At 47.5% G+C, this 22,616-nt stretch overlaps 1 protein-coding gene across 7 annotated transcripts in view; it reads left to right on the top strand.

The window, feature by feature from the left end:
• PARP14 (poly(ADP-ribose) polymerase family member 14) overlaps positions 1-22,616 on the top strand; it is a 63,222-nt gene that overhangs the window by 34,628 nt on the left and 5,978 nt on the right. For 6 of the 7 annotated variants that reach the window (XM_077829585.1, XM_077829582.1, XM_077829584.1 and 3 more), the window contains 3 exons: positions 2,581-2,723; positions 5,897-6,071; positions 12,712-14,397. In XM_077829585.1, coding sequence (XP_077685711.1) covers positions 2,581-2,723; positions 5,897-6,071; positions 12,712-13,001 — 608 coding nt within the window. In that variant the 3' untranslated portion in view covers positions 13,002-14,397. Of the gene's footprint in view, positions 1-2,580; positions 2,724-5,896; positions 6,072-12,711; positions 14,398-22,616 lie in introns of those variants that run through there. The other variant, XM_077829586.1, reaches the window with a different exon arrangement.

Here is a 22,616-nt window from a genome sequence, read left to right as displayed (position 1 = left end):
TACAAGGGACAAACAAAGTAGCAGTTCCTGTGCACATCTGAAATACTAACAGTTCTGAGCAGCCATATGAGAAAGGTGCTGGATTCAGAAACAAAGATGATAAAGGCTCTTGGATTTATTAAAACTGATAAATACAGAAAATAAATACCAGGGTGCCTACGAAGAACTCAATAATAATTCGGCAGCTAGTGTGCAGTGACCACCACTTCTCACATAGATCAGAATCATCTCATTCTTACCCTGAGATTCCCCCTCTTTTGTTTGTTATATCCATCTGTTGTCTCTCATCTTACGCTTGAATTATATAAACGCTTCAGGGCAGGGGCCATCTTTCTATTAACTATGTACAGTGTCTAGCACAGTGGCATTGTAGCCTCTAAGTGCTACTGTAATACATAGGAGATGCCTAATGAGAGCTGTTCATCATCTCCCCCCACCAGAATAAATGTTTAAGGAATACTACAATTGCAGTCATGAAGGGTGATCGTTGTTCTCTCAGAGGCCCCTGCTTTTTTCTTTCTTTTTGTTCTTGGAGAGAGTTTCAGTTTTTATTAAATCTTTATTATTCTTGAAAAGACGTGTTTGAGGAGGACTTAAACAGAGGGTTCCTTTGCTTTAAATCCAAGCCAGTTTCACGCTGACTGACAACACAGCTAAGGTCTTAGCCTCTCTGACATGAACTGAGAAAGAGAAATGCAGCTGTGATGGAGTTTGGCCTTTATATTTTGAGGGGAGGTTATGTTTAGTTTAATAAGGAAACTCCCTTGTTCTCCCAGATGCCAATTGACCACCTGTATATAGTGTAATTAGATTTTCAGAAAGCCTTTGTCAAGCCCTCACCAAAGGCTCCTGCGCAAAGTAAGTAGTCATGGGATAAGAGGGACGGTCCTCTCATGGAATGGTAACTGGTTAAAAGATAGTAAACAAGGGCAGGAATAAATGGTCAGTTTTCAAAATGGAGAGAGGTAAATAGTGGTGTCCCCTGGGGTCTGTACTGGGCCCAGTCCTATTCAACATATTCATAAATGATCTGGAAAAAGGGGTAAACAGTGAAGTAGCAACATTTGCAGATGATACAAAACTACTCAAGATAGTTAAGTCCCAGGCAGACTGCGAAAAGCTACACAAGAATCTCTCAAAACTGGGTGACTGGGCAACAAAGTGGCAGATGAAATTAAACGTTGATAAATGCAAAGTAATGCACATTGGAAAACATAATTCCAAATATACATATAAAATGATGGGGCCTAAATTAGCTGTTACTACTCAAGAAAGAGATCTTGGAGTCATTGTGGATAGTTCTGTGAAAACATCCACTCTGTGCAGTGGCAGTAAAAAAAAAAAAAAAAAAAAGGGGGGGGCAAACAATATTGGGAATCATTAAGAAAGGGATAGATAAGACAGAAAATATCATATTGCCTCTATATAAATCTATGGTATGCCCACATCTTGAATACTGCGTGCGGATGTGGTTGCCCCATCTCAAAAGTATATGGGAATTGGGAACGGTTCAGAAAAGGGCAACAAAAATGATTAGGCATATGGAACGGCTGCCGTGTGAGGAGAGATTAATAAAATTGGGACTTTTCAGCTTGGAAAAAAGACAACTTAGAGGCGATATGATTGAGATCTATAAAATCATGACTGGTGTGGAGAAAGTAAATAACGAAGTGTTATTTACTCCTCATAACACAAGAACTACAGGTCACCAAATGAAAATAATAGGCAGCAGGTTTAAAACAAACAAAAGGAAGTATTTTTTCACACAATGCACAGTCAACCTGTGGAACTCCTTGCCAGAGGATGTTGTGAAGGCCAAGACTATAACAGGGTTCAAAAAAGAATTAGATAAATTTGTGGAGGATAGGTCCATGAATGGCTATTAGCTAGGATGGGCAGGGATGGTGTCCCTAGCCTCTGTTTGCCAGAAGCTGGGAATGGGCGACAAGGAATGGATCACTTGATTACCTGTTCCGTTCATTCCCTCTGGGGCACCTGGCACTGGCCACTGTTGGAAGACAGGATCCTGGGCTAGTTGGACCTTTGGTCTGACCCAGTGTGACCATTCTTATGTTCTTACCTGTGAACCTTCAGATGTCTGGCTAAGGCCATGTCTACACTACCCGCCAGATCGGCATGTAGTGATCGATCTATCGGGGATCGATTTATCATGTCTAGTGTAGACGCGATAAATCGATCCCCGATCTCTCTGCCGTCGACTCCAGAACTCCATCACGGCAAGAGGCGGAAGCGGAGTCGATGGGGGAGCGGCCGACGTCGATTCCGTGCCGCGAGGACACGAAGTAAGTGATTCTAAGTCGATCTCAGATACGTCAACTTCAGCTACGCTATTCTCGTAGCTGAAGTTGCGTATCTTAGATCGATTTTCCCCCCCCCACCCCCCAGCGTAGACCAGGCCTAAGATAGGATTATGCATTCTCTTGACGAAGAATGGCATTAATTAGAGATTGAATAATAAATGGGTGTTCTACTTTCAGAAAGGATTTATAATAAGGTATATGCCTGCATACCAGAGGAATCTAGTGTAAATAATATATTAACAAAATGTTTACTTTGCAGGTAAATTAGTAGCTCTCCCTGAAGAGTGGTGTGATATGAAACAAGAACGTGTCAAAGTGGTGGAGTTACATCAAGAAATGAAAGAATATCGAGATGTTCAGATGAAGTTTCAACAGACATGTTCAGCATTCAAAATTGAAAAGGTTAAAATGCTGCCCTAGTTTCTAGATATCTTGGTGACTGGCACTAGATGAGATAATGACGAAGGATGGACGAGGGGTTGGTTTAGCTTTCTAAATTTGGATAGTTCCTTGATAGAAGAGGAAGGATTAATAGATTCATACATTCCAAGGTCAGAAAGGATCATTGCGATCATCTAATCTGACCACCTGTATAAAACAGACCATAGAACTTCGGCAAAATAATTCATTTTGAACAAGAGCAGATCTTTTTAAAAACGTCTAATCTTGATTTTAAAATTTTCAGTGATAGAGAATCCACCAGGACAAATGGTAAATGTTAATTACCCTTGCTGTTAAAAATTTATGCCTTCTTTCCAGTCTGAATTTGTCTAGCTTCAACTTCCAACCATGAGCAGACACAGTGAAAAAAATCCTTTCCTAGTCTGTTTTTATTTATAATATATGTAGATCCTATTATTGCTTTGAAAAGAAGCTAAGCTATTGCAGATGTAGCACCAGTTTTCAGAAGTCTAGCAAAGTCACTCTGCCCAACCTTATAGTGAGACTGTTTCTCAGAACAAGACTTCTCAAGACGGTGCTGAGAATGGGGGCTGGTGATGGAAATCCGTCAGCACTACCTTTCTTCCACCCTACATCTCGGACCAGAACCTCTGCTGGTGTAAATCAGCTTGGTTCCATTGAAGCCAATGAAATTATGCTGGTTTATATCAGCTGAATATCTGGGTCCTGATCTCCTATGACAGGTCTTCTTGGGAGGGAAGCTCATCAGTCTGCTAGCATCTATCAAAAGAATTTAGGAGATCATCTCTCCTCTCTAGAGTCTTTATGAGGTGGTTGATGGCCCCTCCCCTGTCCAGTGCTTTTAGGGAGTGGCCAACATTCCCCTTTCAGAAACTTCTGATGCTTCATGGAGATTTCCCCTAGAATCTCCAAATTCCTTGTGAGATCTTCCTAAGTGTAACTAGTCAGGAAAAGCAAGACCCAATAGCTCCTCTAATTGGTTCCACTGCTGTGCTTTTTTAAGAGCTAACTGCACACTAGAGATTACTACACACAGGGAATTCCTTACAAAAAATATAATAAAAAGGGACTTGACCATGAAGACGATTGCTACCATTATATCTACACTAGCTTTCTTCCTAAAATCTCTCCGTATTGCACTACGTGCAGCTCTGCCAGTTGGAGCATATTATAGACCGGTTGCTGGGGTTGTAATCACTATGTAGTCTAACCCTGCTGAGAGCAAGTCAAGGCAACATGGGGTCAGATTTTTAAAGGTATTTAGGTGCCGAAAAATGCAGATAGGCACCTAGTGGTTGAAATCAATGGGAGTTAGACACCTAAGTGCCTTTGAAAATCCCACTCAGCTCCTGTCAGCATCTTTATGTGCCTAACTGTCTGTAAAAATCTGGTCCGTGGCGTTTAAAACGCTGGCTGCCAATACCTTGTCTGCACTCGCACTTCCACTGTTACTACCCGCGGTGCAGTTGCACCAGGGGTACTTCAAAGGTGGGAGACTTTAGGAAAGTTGCTAGTGTAGACAAAATCAATGTCTCACCTACTGGTGTGTGCATACAACCTGCTAGTTAGATGATTTGGGAGAATATTAATGATCTACAAAAAGAATCTTACACTGGCAAAGCAGATGGTATCAATATCACCATAATACTAACCATTATCAAAGTTAACATCACAGTTAAGATATTCAAAGCAAATCTTATGCAGCGTATGTCATATGTTTAGTACACAGTGATATTAACCCTTTCATAGTAGCCTTTCTGCTACAGTGAAGCATAGCAATGTACTGTTTAATTTCCAGCAACCAAGAAGCTAAAATAAGGAGGATAAGTTCTCCTTCCTCTTCATCCCACTGGTTTGGGGGAGCTCCCACTTCTTTCTGGCTGGGATAGTGAGGACTTTCCAAGTAAGAGCATCTGAAGTGTGAGCAATAGGAGGAGGTACCTTTCCACTTCCTCTCCTATAAAAGAAGTTCTGCCTACTGGCCATCTCCCTCTCTTTTCCAGACCGAACGCTGTCTGTTGCTTCTCCATTTGCAGAGGAGAAAAGACAGATAAACAATACATAATCATTTAATTTTATGCAAAATCCCTCTTTTGAAATACCTGTAAATCCTCTAACCTGTCCTGAAGCAGGACTTTAGATCTACCAGTTATAATAATTGTTACATCAGTACAGATGCACCATCCTGCTCAAGTCTAAATGATGGCAATTAGAGGAATTGAGATGTTCTGCTACACAGATTACTACATTGCTAATACACACACGCATACACTTGTTTAGCTGGATATAGGTCTGGTGGGGCACTGTTTCCTTTCAGATACACTTCTTTGCTGGTCTCTACTCTTTTCTTTTTGATGCATGCCGATCATCACAAGAAGCTACTACATCATCATATAATAGCAAGACAGTTAACAACATCCACCAAAACTGGTGATCTCCCCATCATATTTTGATATATTTTAACCACTGCAACGTGCATTTGAAAGCTAGCACCTCACTGAAGATGTATAAAAGATATGGGACAGCAGTGAAATGGTACAGAGAGAATCTAACTAACGAATCTACCTAAATGGATATGTTATTTTTATAACTACTACTAGTCTTACTGCATATTCTATTTATTTTTGATATCCTGTTAACCAACTATAAAAATGACACATTGGTCACAGAGTGAGGCTCTGAAAGCAAAATATTTTGTATCACATTGTGGGCCAGGTGCTCCTCTCAAGTGATGCCAGTATCAAGCTGCTTTAATTGAAGATGTTGGTCATTATCAATATCATGTCTCATTTTTTAACTTTGTAGTTTGAGAGCATACAACATCATTACTACTGGCAGGCCTACCTCATAAAGAAGCAGGAGATGGATACCAAAAATGGCAGCACAAATAATGAGAAGCTTCTATTTCATGGGATACGTAGTGCTGCATTTATCATAACTAATCACAGTGATACAATCAGTGCCAGTCACACAACCAGTTATACCCATGTCAATTTGGAGAAATTACAGTGAGTTTAGTGGAGTTGCTCAAGAGAAATATCAATATAAATAAGGCTAGAAAATGCCCCTTTGTAATTAATCATCCTGTTTTTCTGATTTGATGCCAAGGGTGTTAGTCATTATCAATAATATTTTATTTTCTCATGTTGTAGATTGAAAGGATACAAAATCCTTACTACTGGCAGGCCTACCAAATAAAAAAGCAGGAGATGGATTCCAAAAATGGCCATACAAATAATGAGAGGCTTCTATTTCATGGAACAACGAGTGGCTCATTAACCATTATTAATAATAAGGGATTTAATCGCAGTTACGCCGGAATGAATGGTAATGTGAAATTTAAAGCATGTTGCTTTCATAAGCATGGGATAAAATAGGATGACAAGGTGTAACATTTTCATGCTGTCAAAATACACATGTCTCCGATGCACAGTGACTCCTTATTGGCCCTGGAGACTATTTCTTTCTGTACATAGGTCAGGGGCGGGCAAACTTTTTTTGGCCTGAGGGCCACATTGGGTTTTGGAAATTGTATGGAGGGCCAGTTAGAGGAGGCTGTGCCTCCGACCCCCCCTTGCTTCTCGCCCCCTGACAGCCCCCCTCCGGACTCCTGCCCCATCCAAACCCCGCCCCCCCCATTCCCTGACGGACCGCCCCTGGAACCCCTGTCCCCTGACTTCCCCCTGACCCCCCATTCAACCTCCCCACCTCCGTTCCCCACCCTCTGACCACCCCGACCCCATCCACACCCCCCGCCTCCTGACCACCACCCCGAACTCCCCTGCCCTCTATCCGACCCCCCTGCTCTCTGCCCCCCTTAACGTGCAGCACAGAGCACCGGTGGCTGGCGGCGCTACAGCCATGCCGCCCAGAGCATTGCGCCGGTGTCGTGTAGTAAATTGCTCTCCGTAACTGCTACCAGTAGCACATTCCTACGTGGAGCAGTTTAATACACTACATGGGCAGCATGGTGCACTGAGGCTGCGGGGGAGGGGCCGGGGGCTAGCCTCCCAGGCCAGGAGCTCAGGGGCCGGGCAGGAGGGTCCCATGGGCCGGAAGTGGCCTGCGGGCCATAGTTTGCCCACCTCTGACTTAAGTTGTATTCTTTATGTGCCTCAGCTGTTCTCCATTGCAGTCATGACTCCGCTTTAGACGTAATAATACAATAATGATTCAAAACACTTCTACACTTCCTTTCATCAGATGATCTTAAAGCACTTCGCAAACATTAATGCATTTAGGCTCCTACCACCCCTGTAAAGCAAGGAAGTATCCTCATATTATAGATGGGGAAACAAAAGCATAAAGACTTTCAGCATCTTCCCAAGGCACCAATAGCAGAACTGAAAATAGACCTTGGGAGTTTTCGCAAAAAGAAAAGGAGTACTTGTGGCACCTTAAAGACTAACCAATTTATTTGAGCATAAGCTTTCGTGAGCTACAGCTCACTTCATCGGATGCATAAAGTGATGAAGTGAGCTGTAGCTCACGAAAGCTTATGCTCAAATAAATTGGTTAGTCTCTAAGGTGCCACAAGTCCTCCTTTTCTTTTTGCGAATACAGACTAACACGGCTGCTACTCTGAAACTTGGGCATTTTGACTACCAGCCCTCTTTTTGTGTGTGTGCCAATTAGTGCATCAGAGATACATGTGTGCAGCCAACATAAAATAAAATTCGAATGTGACCAACTGATTAGTTCTCTTGTGAGCCTGGAATCAGCAAGGTGATTTTATGGGACAGTATTACTTTAAAAGTTAAACTAATTCAGGGGTCTCAAATTCAAATGACCACGAGGGCCACATGAGGACTAGTGCGTTGGCCCGAGGGCTGCATCACTGACACGCCCCACCTCTTGCTGCCCTTGGCCCCGGCCCCACTCCCCCCTTTTATGAGGCCCCGCCCCGCCCCACCTCTTCCCACCCCTTCCCTGCCCCCATTCCAACCCCTTCCCCAAAGTCCCCACCCCAACTCCGCCCCCTTCCTGCCCCCAGAGGGTGCAGGAGGGGTGTGGCAGGGGTGCAGGGTGCAGCAGGGGGTTCAGGGCAGGGGTGCAGGGTGCAGCAGGGGGTTCAGGGCAGGGAGTTGGGGTGTGGGGTGCAGGAGGGGTGAGGGGTGCGGCAAGGGGCTCGGGGTGGGGGTGCAGCAGGGGGCTCAGGGCAGGGGGTTGGGGTGCAGGAGGGGTGTGCGGTGTAGCAGGGGGCTCAGGGCAGGGGGTTGGGGTGCAAGAGGGGTGAGGGGTGCGGGCTCCGGCTCGGTTCTGCTCTGCTTACCTAGAGTGGCTCTGGGGTGGCAGCAGTGCGCACCGGGGCCAGGGCAGGCCCCCTGGCCTGCTCCAGCCCTGCTCCGGGAAGCAGCCGCAACCACGTCCCTGCTGCCCCTGGGGGAGGGGGAGCACAGGGCTCCATGCACTGCTTTTGCCGCTCCTCCAGGTACCTCCACCAAAGCTCCCATTGGCTGCGGTTCCCCGTTCCCGGCCAATGGGAGCTGTGGGGGGCATGCCTGGAAGCAGTGTGGGGCTCGTGGTGCCAGGGGGGCCAATCTCGGCCCACAGGCTGTAGTTTGCCCAACCCTGGCCCAGAAGTAGGTGGGGGGGGGGGTGCGGGGAGCTTGGCGGGCCTGAGGAAATAGCCTGTGAGCCACGTGTTTGAGACCCCTGAACTAATTGTTGTGCTGACAACCCCACCACAGTCGTCAGTGGAGGCATTCATCTTCTGTTAACATCAGTCTGGATTGTCTCCCTCCACATGCGGATCTCATACCTGCCATGTTGAAGAAGGATAAACCTCCTTTGCAGAATGGAAAGGGGTGGAGAATGGCAGATCAGAGAGATTTGTGAATTGGATGGGAGCGTATAACAATTTTGTCCATTTGGCCCTGTGAAGGTTAATCAGAAAAGATAATACAGCATAGTACTAAATGTTCTTTTTGGTATGGGGACAACTGTGAACGGACTGAGTCCCTGGTGAAGCGGTTCTAATGAATCTGTGCTTCCAGGGAGCTGTGGAGAACTGACTTCCTGGGATCACCCAAAAATGGAAATGAGCCCCACAGTCTGTTCTCAAAACAAAATGATAGAGGAGAAATGCTGCAGGGAGATTCTCTAGATGTCCTGTCCCAGAGTCCTCTCACAGGCCCCCAAATTTGTGGAGTACTGCGAGACAATACTATTTACTGCTGTATAACTGACAATACTATGACAGGTTTCAGAGTAACAGTCGTGTTAGTCTGTATTCGCAAAAAGAAAAGGAGTACTTGTGGCACCTTAGAGACTAACCAATTTATTTGAGCATGAGCTTTCGTGAGCTTTCATGACAATACTATGTCAGATCATCCATCTTTCTGTCTCTGCTTCCCTTCTCGGCCCCAGCATCCCTCCAGAAACTCCCTGTTTGTTTCCCATTTTCAGAACCCCCCCATCTCTGCCTTCTTCCAGGAAATACCCCCTCATTTTCCATGTTGATGGGTGCATTAGGTACACCTAAGACAGAGATACAGAGAGAGCCATTAAAAGATAACGTTTGCCAACCTACCGTACATCCAATTTATTTTCTGTTCAAGGTGTCAGAAAAAAGTGATATCTCAGGTACTGCTGTCTGGAAAATGCTGTTGGCAAATACTGATTATATATATATATATAATATATATATTTAAATAGTGTTCACTGTGGACAAATAGAGCATCTCCCATGGCTGTGACACGTAGCTCTAATATTTGCCTGTTGTTTTTAGTATAATGAACTGATGATATCTAACCCTTACAATACTACCCAATTTCCGGGTAGATGACACTTGGAAACTGAGTACCTCGTGGGGGCTGGAAGCAGTTCTTGCCTATTTGTTTATTGAGGATTTGCAGGACTGTGTTGGGAGTGGCGTGGATGGGTCTTTGTGGTTTATTTTTTTGGTGTGGAGAGGTTATAGGAGGAGAGTTTAGGCAGCTGGTAGGTGCTGTGTGTTTTGTGGGGGGGTGTATGTAGTAGGAGGTTTCAACAGCTGGGATAGGACTCAGATTTCTTATTGGGATGAGGGTAAGGGGAGAATTAGGCTGCTTTGCCAGTCTGTGAATCAATATAGTTGTCTGCAGAAGCTCAATGTAGCTTAATATGCTCATCTTCAGTGTTCTGCTCTGCCTGTTTTAGCTGATGACTCAGTGCTCCAATGGAAGCTCTAGGAGGCATTGTATTTGAAGCAGAAAGTGTGGCCGATGCATTAGCCTTGGAGAGTATGCAGCATCTGCTCTCCTCTCCACCTAGACAGTTCTTCTCAGGTCTACTTTTACCTTCAACAGTGTGTCTCAGATCAGGACACAGTTATTCATAACCAATGAACAAGTTTTTATTAATTCACCCAGAACCCCACAGGTATATAATCAACAGTTGTCAGTTCTTCAGTATTTCTAATGCATTTATCAATCTTCAGGTCATTCTGCAAGATGTAAAGATGCACTTTGTCTAGGGTTTGATTTGAAATGGACTAGTTTAACACATCAAAAACAATTGCTTAAAAGTTTTCTTTGACATTCTACTAGTCTAGTTTGCTTGAACTTACAAAGGAGAAACATTTTTATAGAATCACTTAGTTAAAATCCTCAAATAAATTTCCTTGAAGTCTGACTAGAAAGTGTGCAGACCCAACCAGTTTCTTATTCCTGGTGGAAGAGAGCTTCCAACTTCAATTTATCTGGGATTCCTTAGACATGTCTCATGTTAGGGGGCTTATTCCTTCACCCACTTACTTCCCTGGTCCTTCTCGCATGAACAGAGAGCAACAATACCCGAAGTCCAAAGGTGCAAACAATTCGATGTTTATTGGGGTGAACTTCCAGCAAGCATGATTCCAGTTTCCTTCCTTAGTGTCCTCCTTCCCAGCTCTGACACCACAGAGCCTTACACCTGTGTCCCTGTTCCCATTCCTGCCCTTAGCCAAACATTATTCCAATTTCCTTACCCCCATTCCCTGTTCCCATTTCCCCCTTTAGCAAAACATGATTGCAATTTCCTTACACCTATTCCCTGTTCCCATTTCCCCTCTTTAGCCAAGCATGATTCCAGTTTCTGCACCCTCATTCCCTGTTCCCATCTCCCCCCCCCCACCCCCTCCCACCCACGCCCACTCACTTCCTCATTGACTACAGACTATATAGTAAAACTTGAGTTCTGCTTAGCTATACCTTAACCAATCATTTTCCTGAAATTTAACTAACCAATCCTAACATATTGTAACATGATTATGTAACCAGTTATATCCCACCACCTTAATTAGTTTACACCCAGCAAAATTAATTATACAGCAGACAGGAACAATTACAGAACCAGACAGAGATTATACAGACAAACAATAGCAAAGTGGGAACTATAATGACAAAACAATACAGAAGTGAGGATTTCATATCCCAGTATTGAGAAGTGAGTTCTTGCCAAACAGGATGCTGTTTCCTTTTACATTTTCTAGGCACTTCCCTTTCTCTGGAGGTGATAGGCATTATCAGGACAGGATTGTATTCCTAACAGCCCAATAGCACCTTCTTTCAATGTGACTAGTTTGGAATGTGAGGATGTGACGGGTCGCTTCCTAGCTTATGGCTGCCTCTGCTGCTTAGCCAAAGGCCTTAGCCTAAGAACAGGGCCTCAGACTGTCACAGTAAGAAAAGGCCCTTACACTGGCAGACAGTGATTTTGATTCTCTTTTGTACCTTTATAACTAGCCAAGTGATAAGAATACACCTAAATTCTTAGAGTATAGGCCTTTACAGACAGGCCTGAATATCTATATCCTAACACCTCACGCATTAAACATATGGATTGTTGGTCTTCTGTTGTGAGCAAGCAGAGGTGGGATGAACAAAGGTACATCTTGTAATCTCATTTTGTAACAATGGAACGGCTGCCATATGAGGAGAGATTAATAAAACTGGGACTTTTCAGCTTAGAAAAGAGTCAATTAAGGGGGGATATGATTGAGGTCTATAAAATCATGACTGGTGTGGAGACAGTAAATGAAGGAAGTGTTATTTACTCCTTCTCATAACACAAGAACTAGAGGGTCACCAAATTAAATTAATAGGCAGCAGGTTTAAAACAAACAAAAGGAAGTATTTTTTTCACACAACGCACAGTCAACCTGTAGAACTCCTTGCCAGAGGATGTTGTGAAGGCCAAGACTATAACAGGATTAAAAAAAAAACTAGATAAGTTAATGGAGGATAGGTCCATGAATGGCTATTAGCCAAGATGGACAGGGATAGTGTCCCGAGCCTCTGTTTGCCAGAAGCTGGGAATGGGCGACAGGGGATGGATCACTTGATGATTACCTGTTCTGTTCTTTCCTTCTGGGGCACCTGGCATTGGCCACTGTCAGAAGACAGGATCCTGGGCTAGATGGACCTTTGGTCTGACCCAGTATGGCTGTTCTTATGTTCTAACCTTGTTTGTATACTCAGTGGGGTGATCATTTTCCTGATTGTGTATAGTTACAGTCTATTCAAGGCATATTTGATATCTCTGCACTTCAGGGCCATTCTGCTTATGAAATACTATTTGTTTTAGCAATTTTCTCCAGATACCAGCAAGAAGGAATGGGTCCCAGTGCAAGAAACATGGTTCCACTGCAGTCATGACATCTGTAACAACAATATATTAAATTGTAACAGTGTGAAAGATAGATTCCATAGATTCTAGGATAAACCAAGAGAGAGAGTATAATGTCCTGCAGCAGCTCCACAGTGAGAGAAGAACCTGGAGCTAAGTGATAAACTGCCAGCTTGATGATATTACACTTGACATTGGTAAAAGGCTCCATACCAAGTAAGTCTGGAATGGTGCTGTGGCCCTAATTTCAATTCCAGATGTTCTCTTTTATTCATGGCAAGGTTTGGCGAAGGTTGTAGGCATCTTGGATATAGAAAAGTGAAAGACAAATGATGGTTGTTCATGAAAAATTCTCAGATCTTTCTCTTTCTGATCGCAGCTGCATGCTATGGGAATGGAACGTACTTTGCTGTCAATGCCAATTATTCTGCCCATGATACCTACTCAAAACCAGATGCAAATGGGAAAAAATACATGTACCTGGCCCGAGTCCTCGTTGGAGAATATTGTGCTGGACAAAAAGGAATAATTGCACCACCATCAAAAAACAACACTGATCCGACAGATCTGTTTGATAGTGTGACTGACAATAAGCCAAATCCATCAATGTTTGTCATATTTAATGACATTCAAGCTTACCCAGAATATCTTATTACTTTCACTAAATAAGCATTCTTTGTTACATGCAAGAAACTTTTAATCTTTATTTTGAAAGATTACCTCAAAGACCATAAGTTAATGAGAAAAAATTTGCAATGAAAGATGGTAAAACATATTTTACTATGTTAGCTTTTTAAAGTTTGATTGTTATGTATATGCCCAGTTGCTTAAATATACTTTTGTAATAGTCAAAAAACAAGAGAGCCTACTTATAAAAAATATTTGCAACTACTGGAACAGGGGTGAGCAAACTACAGCCCGGCGGCCACATCCGGCCCTTCAGACATTTTAATCCGGCCCTCGAGCTCTCGCTGAGGAGCGGGATCCAGGGCTTGCCCCACTCTGGCGCTCCAGCCAGGGAGCGGAGTCGGGGGGTTGCCCCACTCCGCACATGCCAAGGCTCTGCACGGCTCCCGGAAGCCATGGCATGTCCCCCCTCTGGCTCCTACACATAGGGGCAGCCAGGGGGTTCGCACGCTGCCTCCGCCCCAAATGCAGCACCTGCAGCTCCCATTGGCTGGGAACCGCGGCCAATGGAAGCTGCAGGGGCAGCACCTGTGGATGTGGCAGCGCGCAGAGCCGCCGGGCCGCGCTTCCATATAGGAGCCGGAGAGGGGACATGCCACTGTTTCCAGGAACTGCTTGAGGTAAGCACTGCCCAGAGTCTGCATCCCTGACCCCTTCCAGCCCCCCAACTCCGTGCCCCATCCCTGATCCCCCTCCCACCCTCCAAACCTCTTGGTCCCAGCTTGGAACACCCCCAATCCCTCATCCCCAGCCCCACCCCAGAGCCCACACACCCAGCCGGAGCCCTCACGCCCACCCCCACACCTCAACTCTCTGCCCCAGCCCAGAGCCCCCTCCCACACCCTGAACTCATTTCTAGCCACACCCCAACCCCCAATTTTGTGAGCATTTGTGGCCTGCCGTACAATTTCCATACCCAGATGTGGCCCTCGGGCCAAAAAGTTTGCCCACCACTGTACTAGAACATGCTAACCGTTTACACTGCATGAAGTTTCGAGTTCAATTTTCAAAAATGAAAACTGCTCAATTACATTACATATATCAACCAAATGAAAAATATTCTTGCATTGTATCCAAACACATTTTAATTATTAGTCTTTCTTATTCAGAATTATGACTGAGCACAACTAATAATTCTACAAGCCAGGTATTCAGTTCATGAGTTTGTATATTTTACAGCAGTGTCTGACACTGTAAATCAAGGAACAAATAAACTTAGAATAGTACCAATTAATAAGTGAATGTCCTAAGCCTTATGATGCTAATATACTGAACAATTGTACTTCAGGCAGTTAGCTTCTTACTCTGCATCTTCAGTCAAGATGTCATCATGTTATATTTATAGTACCTGCAATAAAGCTGAATTAGTTACAGTAAATGGTTGTTGCATGTTGTGTTATACTGATAGCATTTGTTCGGGGGTAGTTTGTATTTCTGTTACAAATCTCTGTCACTGTGTTTTCATAATTCAGCTATGAAAATATGGACTGCAAATTCTCTAATCAGCTTTTGCTTTTTTAGGAAAACTTTACTCTCAGGATTTTTCTATATGAATAGACCATAACTTAAAAACAAAATGACATTTAAAAGCTGTACATAACAGCAATATCCCATTCCATAATCTTTCATTTAGCAGCAGCACATAGCGTAGGGTCTGACCTTCCAAAAACTTACTTAATGCAGTAGTGGATGGTTGCAAGATTGGACCCATTGTTTGCATAATAATTTATAACACTTTTTCTGGTATGCTATACCACAAAAAAGCACTCATTCTGAAATAAAAGTGGGGAGATATACTAGCACAGCTATAACAGTATAATTATACCCGTATAGTTCTGGCAGTAAATTTCCTCATGTAGACAAGCCTGAAGGAGTTTTGCTCCATGGTAGCTACAGTGATGTACCTGGTTTGTCGGGGTAAGTTGCACAATTGCAAATCCTTCTGTATGGTGGTGCAGTTTTTCTGCAGTGCAAAAATCCTTAATGTAGACAAGCCCTTGGAAAGTTCTACCTGTTTACTAAAGCTTAACACTTCACTGCCACTGTCTCTCTCCCACACACATTCACAATCATACTTTGGCTTTCGCTTCTTATAGTTCATATAATTTACAGGAAAGTCTTCCGAAAATAGTCAGCACGTTGGAATTGGAAACGATGGGGTGAGGGGATGAGGGCAGTTGGGGAGGAAGGTTGGAGGTTTGACTCCTGGGTGAGGGGTAGGGATGTAGGAATGCGTGGAAGTTTGCCTGGGATAGAGGAATGGAAATGTGAGCAGTAGGTTGGGGTTTATTTGGAGGAGGAAGAAAATCGGAGGAGAGCAGCAGCAGCTGAGGCACTTTATGAAGGATGAGTGCTGGATCATGTTACAAAAAGGAATAGGAGCAGGGAGGATCCTCCTACAGAGAAATGAAAGTGAATAGGAGCAGGGAGGATCCTCCTACAGAGAAATGAAAGTGAAACACCCAATAACTGGGTGTGTTACAGAAAGGAATGGGAGCGAAAGATTAATTTCCTGCAGAGAAATTAATAATTTGGTGGGTTTGAGTGATTGGGGTTAGGGGGGGAAGTAAGGCCAAGCTCCCTCCTTTATCCCTCAGAAGTAGCTGATCCTGGCCAGGGAGGTGAAGGACCCCTTCCTTGTGCTGGTGGACAGGTTGGGGGGTAGGGGAGGTCAGATCTCCCCAAGAGCCAGAGGAAAAAACTCCTCTGCCACTTCCAGAGGCAGAAGAAATTGGGGGCTGGGGAGGGAGATCCAGGAGTGGCCTAGACAGGTCCTGGTTTGCTTTGCACAGGAGGAAAGTAAGGGGTGACAGATCTCGTTTCTTTCTTGTTTTTTGTTCATAGTTTGGGTAATATAATCCTAATTAGATAATTGTTTTTTGTCTCAGTATGTTAGTACAAAGTAATTAACTTTTCAGTAGAAAACTTGAACAGTGGTAGAAGGTTTCAGAGTAACAGCCGTGTTAGTCTGTATTCACAAAAAGAAAAGGAGTACTTGTGGCACTTCTGAGCTGTAGCTCACGAAAGCTTATGCTCGAATAAATTGGTTAGTCTCTAAGGTGCCACAAGTACTCCTTTTCTTTTTAGTGGTAGAAGGTGTAATTTTTCTCCGCCATGATGAGAATAATAAAAAACGGGAATGGAAGGCTGCATGATTAGCAGTGATAATGAACAGTCATCTTAGTAGACTTGTGCTTAGGCTAGAACAATGCTGCAGCCCTAAATTTCAGTCTCAGGTTATTTTTATTTAACAAGGTTTGGAAAAGGTTGCTGATTTCAGGGGCTACATCAGTGTGAAAGGGGGCTACATCATTTGCTCATTAAAATGTTTCAAAACTTGTGTCTCTTGCCACAGCCACAGCATTTGGAAGTGGAACCTATTTTGCTGTCCATGTACAGTACTCATCTGAGAAAAAGGCTACTGATGTAGTATGTTGTTTCCCAGGGTGATCACAGATGCCCAAGGCACTGAGCTTCTTTGATTGCTCTTGTCCATTCCACAATAGGTGTGCATGCTCGCCACCTGCACCGGTGCCAGAAGTTTTTCCCCTAGCAGTATCCATAGGGGAGCACCCCTAGCCACCCCTGGAGTGGCGCCTCCATGGCGCAGTATAAGGGGCACTGCACCCTCCCCCCACCCTCAGTTCCTTCTTGCCGCCAGCGAAGGTGCGTCGGAACTGCTCTGCCCCAGTGTGGCTGCAGCTTCCCCCTTGAACTCTTGTTCATTCATCGTCAGTAGTACCTGTAGTTAAAGTAGTTTAGTTTAGCGTTAGCTTAGTTTAGTGCGCCCGGGTCGGGGCATGCCCCGTGCCCCAGGCTTTAAGTCGTGCGACGCTTGCAGGTGGCCGATGGCAGCGAGTGATCTGCACGCAGACTGTTTACGCTGTCTGGGGGAAACCCATCTCAGCGATCGCTGCAAAATTTGCAGATCCTTCAAGCATCGGACCAAGAAGGAAGGGGACATTCGGCTCCGAGCCATTCTGATGGAGTCAGCCCTGACCCCGACTCTGGTGCGCCACTCCGAGTCGGCACCAAGTACCGTGGTGTCTGTGCACGGCGACCCTTCGGTGCCTCCCACCAGTCAGCACCATTCCCTGTCTGTGGGGCATGTCAAAAAGGCTAAGAAGAGGTCTTCTTCACCGAGACACAGGAGCTAAAGACTTGCTTCCCGGTCCAGAGGCAAGCCACCGCTTGGATCTCCGCAGTCACTGCCTGGTCGGTATTGTTCACAGTCTAGGGAATGTTCCCAACACCGTTCGCTGCTCAGCAACCGCCCCATCCGCAGTCCCCGTTAACCCCCACCAGGTTGTCTGGCTGGATTTGGACTGGCAGGGGTTCCAGGCACCGCTCCACCTCAAGGGACCATAGACCTCATGAGGAGAGTGTGCCCCATCGAGACTGGAACAGACGCCACCGGAGGTCCTTGTCTCCAAGAGGCTACCATGGCCCGTCGGTGCCGTTGCCGTCCTTTGTCTCGTGCCAGGACCCTGCCGCGGCACTGCTCCCACAGTCTCAGGCGTTGATCGTCGGCACCTTGCCGTCGCGTATCTGCCCATCGGAGCTGATGGCAGAGCAGCTGCTACCGGCAGTGGTACTGCTCCTCCACGCCGGGGTCACAATCTCATGGTTGGCACCGTTCCTGACACCGCCGCTCCTTCCGGTCCTCGGACGGTGGCAGGTCGTACTGCGGCCCGGCCTCCCTTGGCAGTTGTCAGTCGATGGGCCAGGTTAGCCAGGCTGAACGGCCTGCTCCGCCGGTGCCGCAGCAGATGCAGTGGCACTGGGCTCCTTGGCCAGCACCGTGGTACCAAGGGCCCCTCCTTGGCCAGCACCCGCGGCCCCCTGACACAGCCCCCGGTGGTGGTTTTCTCTGTGGCCGGAGCCTCGGAGACACAATTAGCCTCCCTGTCTCAGCCTCCCAGGAAGGAGTCAGTGGGGCATTCAACTCCCGTTCCGCACCCGGAGGGCAACCAAGTGGTGGGACCTCCGGCACTGGTGGGTACGCAGAGTACCACACCCCCATCCTCATCCTCCCCGATGAGGCTATTACGGTCCCTCCTCCACCTATTCTGCAGGAGGACTCTAAGGCCCACCAGGAACCGTTGAAAAGGGTGGCATCAAGCCTCAACCATCAAGCCGAGGAGGAGGAGGAACCCTCGGACTCCCTCTTCAATGTCCTCTTGGCCTCAGCAGCGGGCAGGGTGGCCCTCCCACTCCACGAAGGGGTCGCAAAGATTTCCAATGCCTTGTGGCAAACCCCAGCTTCCTTGCCCCCCATCTCTAAGAGGGCAGAACAGCCACCAAGGGGCATGAATTCCTGTACACCCACCCTGCCCCCAACCACAGGGAGAGTCCAGGCCAACCAGCCCCTACTCTGAAAAATAAAGACTCAAGGAGGCTGGACTTAAGAATGGAAACTCGAGGACGAATAAATCTGTTAAGGGTGGCAAACCACCAAGCCCTCCTGTGGTGGTATGAGTTCAATTTGTGTGGCTCTCTGCCCAAATTCAAGGACTCCCTCCAGGAGCGTGACATGAAGGAGTTCAAGGCGCTGGTGGAGGAGGGTACAGCGGCTGCTAGGGCGACCCTGCAGGCAGCGTCGGATGCCTCGGATACGGCTGCAAGATCTGTGGCCTCCGCCGTGTCCATGAAGAGGGCGTCATGGTTCCTGCTGTCTGGGCTGTCAAGCGAGACACAGAACTCCTTGCAGGACCTTCCGTTCGATGGCAAGGCCCTGTTTGCGGAACAGACGGACGTGAAATTGCACGGCCTGAAAGATTCCCACACCACGCTTAAGACCGTTGGCCCCTATATCCCGGCTCCGGCCAGGACCAAGTTTAAGCCTCAGCAGGCTCCCACCCAAGCCACCCACTCTGAGTATGAGCCCCCTCATAAAAAGTCTTGGGACTATAAGAAACGCCTGCAGAGGCAGTCCCTGTCTGCTCCCCAACCTGGGCCTTCCAAGGGCAAACAGGCAGGAAAACGTCAGTTTTGATGGGACATCCGGGGGCGACTTACCAGTTCATACCAGGGATCCACCCACAATAAAGCTTCTCTTCTCAAGCCCGTTGTATGCTTTTTTCCTGGAGTGGTGGTTGCAGCTGACCTCAGACCAATTGGTCCTCAACACCATCTCTCGGAGCTACACCCTCCAGTTTACCTCTACCCCGCCCAACCACTCCCCATCCCCATCTCTCCTGCAGGGACCCCTCTCACGAGGCCCTGGTTAAGCAGGAGGTGGGACAGCTCCTTGGCCTAGGAGTGGTGGAAGTGGTGCCAGCGGAGTTCAGATGCAAGGGTTTCTACTCCCGCTCTTTTCTTATTCCAAAAGCCAAAGCGGGGCTCAGGCCCATCCTGGACCTGCAAGGCCTGAACCAGTACATGGCAAGCCTCAAGTTTTGCATGGTGTCTGTGTTCTCCATCATCCCCTCCCTGGATCCTGGGGACTGGTACGCCACCCTCGATCTGCAGGACATGTACTTCAACCTTCATATATTTGAGGGGCACAGATGTTTCCTCTGTTTCACAGTGGAAAACTACCAATTTACGGAACACTACCAATTTACGGTCCTCCTGTTTGGCCTGTCCACTGCTCCCAGGATGTTCACAAAGTGCATGTCTGTGGTAGTGGCCTACCTCAGACGTTGTGGAGTTCAGATCTTCCCCATCTCAGCGACTGGCTGATCAAGGGCAGCTCCAGGTCACAGGTGCGGGATCATGCGGTGCTCCTCCTGTCCATGTGCACCACTCTGGGCCTGTTGGTAAATGACACCAAGTCCACCTTAGTCCCGGTGCAGCACATAGTTATTGGGGCAGTCCTGGACACGACATCGGCCAGGGCCTCCCTCCCACTGGACAGATTCGAGACCCTAAAAGGGCTCATCGACATGGTCACAAGGTTCCCCGTGACCACAGCCAGGGCATGCCTCCAGCTCCTGGGTCACATGTCGGCGTGCACATATGTGGTTCGCCACGCCAGACTCAGGATGAGGCCCCTCCAGCTCTGGTTGGCCTCAGTGTCCTCCCAGGCCAGAGACAGTGTGGACAAAGTCCTCACTGTGCCCGAACCAGTGATCGCCTCCCTACAATGGTAGTCCTCCACGGAGAACATGCTCCATGGGGTCCCGTTCAGGGGCAGACCCCCATCGGTGGAGCTGGTGTCCGACACTTTGGACCTGGGGTGGAGAGCCAATGTAGGGAACGTTCAGACCCAAGGGTTGTGCTCCACGCAGGACCTTGCCCTGCATATAAACGTCAAGGAGCTCAGGGTGGTCCTTCTGGCATGCGCGGCCTTCCGCTCGCACCTGGAGGGCAGAGTGATCAGGGTTCTCATGGACAACATGGCCTTGATGTTTTACGTCAACCGGCAAGGCAGGGCCTGCTCCTCTGCCCTCTGCCAGGAAGCCCGCAGGCTGTGGGACTTCTGTATAGCCCACAATATTTGCTACAAGCCCACCACTTACCAGGTGCCCTGAATTACCTGAGCCGAGACTTCTCCTCTCAGAACGAGTGGTCGCTACACGCAGAGGTAGTGCACAGGCTTTTCCAAGTGTGGGGCACTCCCCAGGAGGACTTGTTCACAACACGGCAGAACCGCTCGTGTCCCTGCTTCTACTCCGGGGTGGGGGGTTGGGTGTGGGTGCCATCTCCGATGCCTTCCTCCTATCCTGGTTGGGCCAGCTTCTCTATGCCTTCCCCCCGATCCTGTTGATCAGCAAGGTCTTGGAGAAAATAAAAACAGACAGGGCCCAGGTCCTTCTGATTGCCCCGGCATGACCCAGGCAACATTGGTATGGGACTCTCACAAGCCTGGCAGTTGCCCTGCCATGGCTGTGGCTGTTGCCATCCCACCCGGACCTGCTATCCCAGGACCAGGGCCGCCTCCTGCACCCCAACCTAGCAGCACTCCACCTCACAGCATGGCTGCTCAATGGTTAGGCCGGGAGGAAAGGACGTGCTTGGAAGGGGTTCAGCACATCCTTCTGGAAAGCAAACGGCCCTCCACCGTCAGGCCTACCTGGCAAAGTGGTCTTGGTTTTCCCGGTGGGCAGCTGATCAGGGTGTTTTGCTCGTGGCTGCTCCAATCCAGCTAATTTTAAACTACCTCTTTAACCTTAGAGCCCAGGACCTTGTGCCCTTGTCCGTCAAGGTGCACTTGGCAGCCATATCAGCCTTCCACTCACCAGTGCAGGGTCACACGGTATTCTCCCATGCTATGACTGGCTGATTCCTTAAGGGATTGGATTGTCTTTTCCCTTATGTTAGGCCCACAGTCCCACAGTGGGACATGAACTTGGTGCTGGCCTGGTTGACGGGTCCCCCGTTTGAGCCGCTAGCTACGTGCTCCTGGTTGCACCTCTTGTGGAAGGTGGCCTTCCTGGTGGCGATCACATCAGCTAGAAGGTTCTTGGAGCTCACGGCCCTGATCGCCGAGCCTCCGTACGCGGTGTTCCACAATAATAAAGTCCAACTCCAGCCGCATCCTTCGTTCCTCCCTAAGGTGGTCTCCACCTACCACATGGGTCAGGACGTCTTCCTGCTGGTCCTCTGTCCCAAGCCCCATGCGTCCAGGGAGGAGCACTGCCTCCACATGCTGGATGTGAGACGAGCTCTGGCCTTTGACCTAGAACGGATGAAGTTGTTCAGGAAACCTTCGCAGCTGTTCATTGCCTCGGCCGAAGGCATGAGAGGTCAGCTGATCTCCACTCAGCAGCTATCCAACTGGATCACCTCGTGTATTCATACCTGTTACGACCTGGCGGGAATCCCCCCCGCCGTTGACAGTGAGGGCACACTTGACTAGGGCGCAAGCCTCGTCGGCTGCCTTTTTAGCCCATGTCCCTGTTCAGAATATTTGTAGGGCTCCCACATGGTCTTCGGTCCACATGTTCACCTTGCATTATGCGATTGTCTCCCAAACCAGGGAGGACGCTGGGTTCGGCAGGGCTGTACTCCGTCCTGAGAGTCTGTGAACTACCCACCTCCAACAGATATAGCTTGGAATCACCTATTGTGGAATGCACATGAGCAATCACTCGAAGAAGAAAAGACAGTTACCTTTTCCGTAACTGGCATTCTTCGAGATGTGTTGCTCATTGCCATTCCACGTCCCACCCTCCTTCCCCTCTGTTGGAGTTGTCTGGCAAGAAGAAACTGAGGGTGGGGGGAGCGTGTAGCACCCCTTATACCGTGCCATGAAGGCGCCACTCCAGGGGTTGCTAAGGGTGCTCCCCTACGGGTACTGCCAGGGGGAAAAACTTCCAGCACCGGTGGACATGGCTAGCATGCACACCTATTGTGGAATGGACATGAGCAGCACATCTTGAAGAACACCAGTTACGGAAAAGGTAACTGTCCTTTCAGAGCTAGTTACCATCTTGCGTCCTTCATCACATCTAGCCATCCCAATGGCTCCTGTTTAGTCACCTGCGAGGTGATGCCTCAGTGCTTCCACCACCCACCAAACAACATCACATCCTTTCTTGATGGTGGAATATTGGGTCTCTTATGGTTGTGCAGATCCCAACTCGACGTCAGGCTGAAGCACTGGCTTGCAGTACAAACTGTCAATCCAAAAATCTAGGCTGTGTAGAAAAG

Source organism: Eretmochelys imbricata, chromosome 11 (assembly GCF_965152235.1).
Source record: "Eretmochelys imbricata isolate rEreImb1 chromosome 11, rEreImb1.hap1, whole genome shotgun sequence".
NCBI classification, from domain to species: domain Eukaryota; kingdom Metazoa; phylum Chordata; order Testudines; family Cheloniidae; genus Eretmochelys; species Eretmochelys imbricata.
The sequence above is the reverse complement of the archived record's forward strand: the minus strand, read 5'-3'. Positions and strand labels throughout refer to the sequence as shown.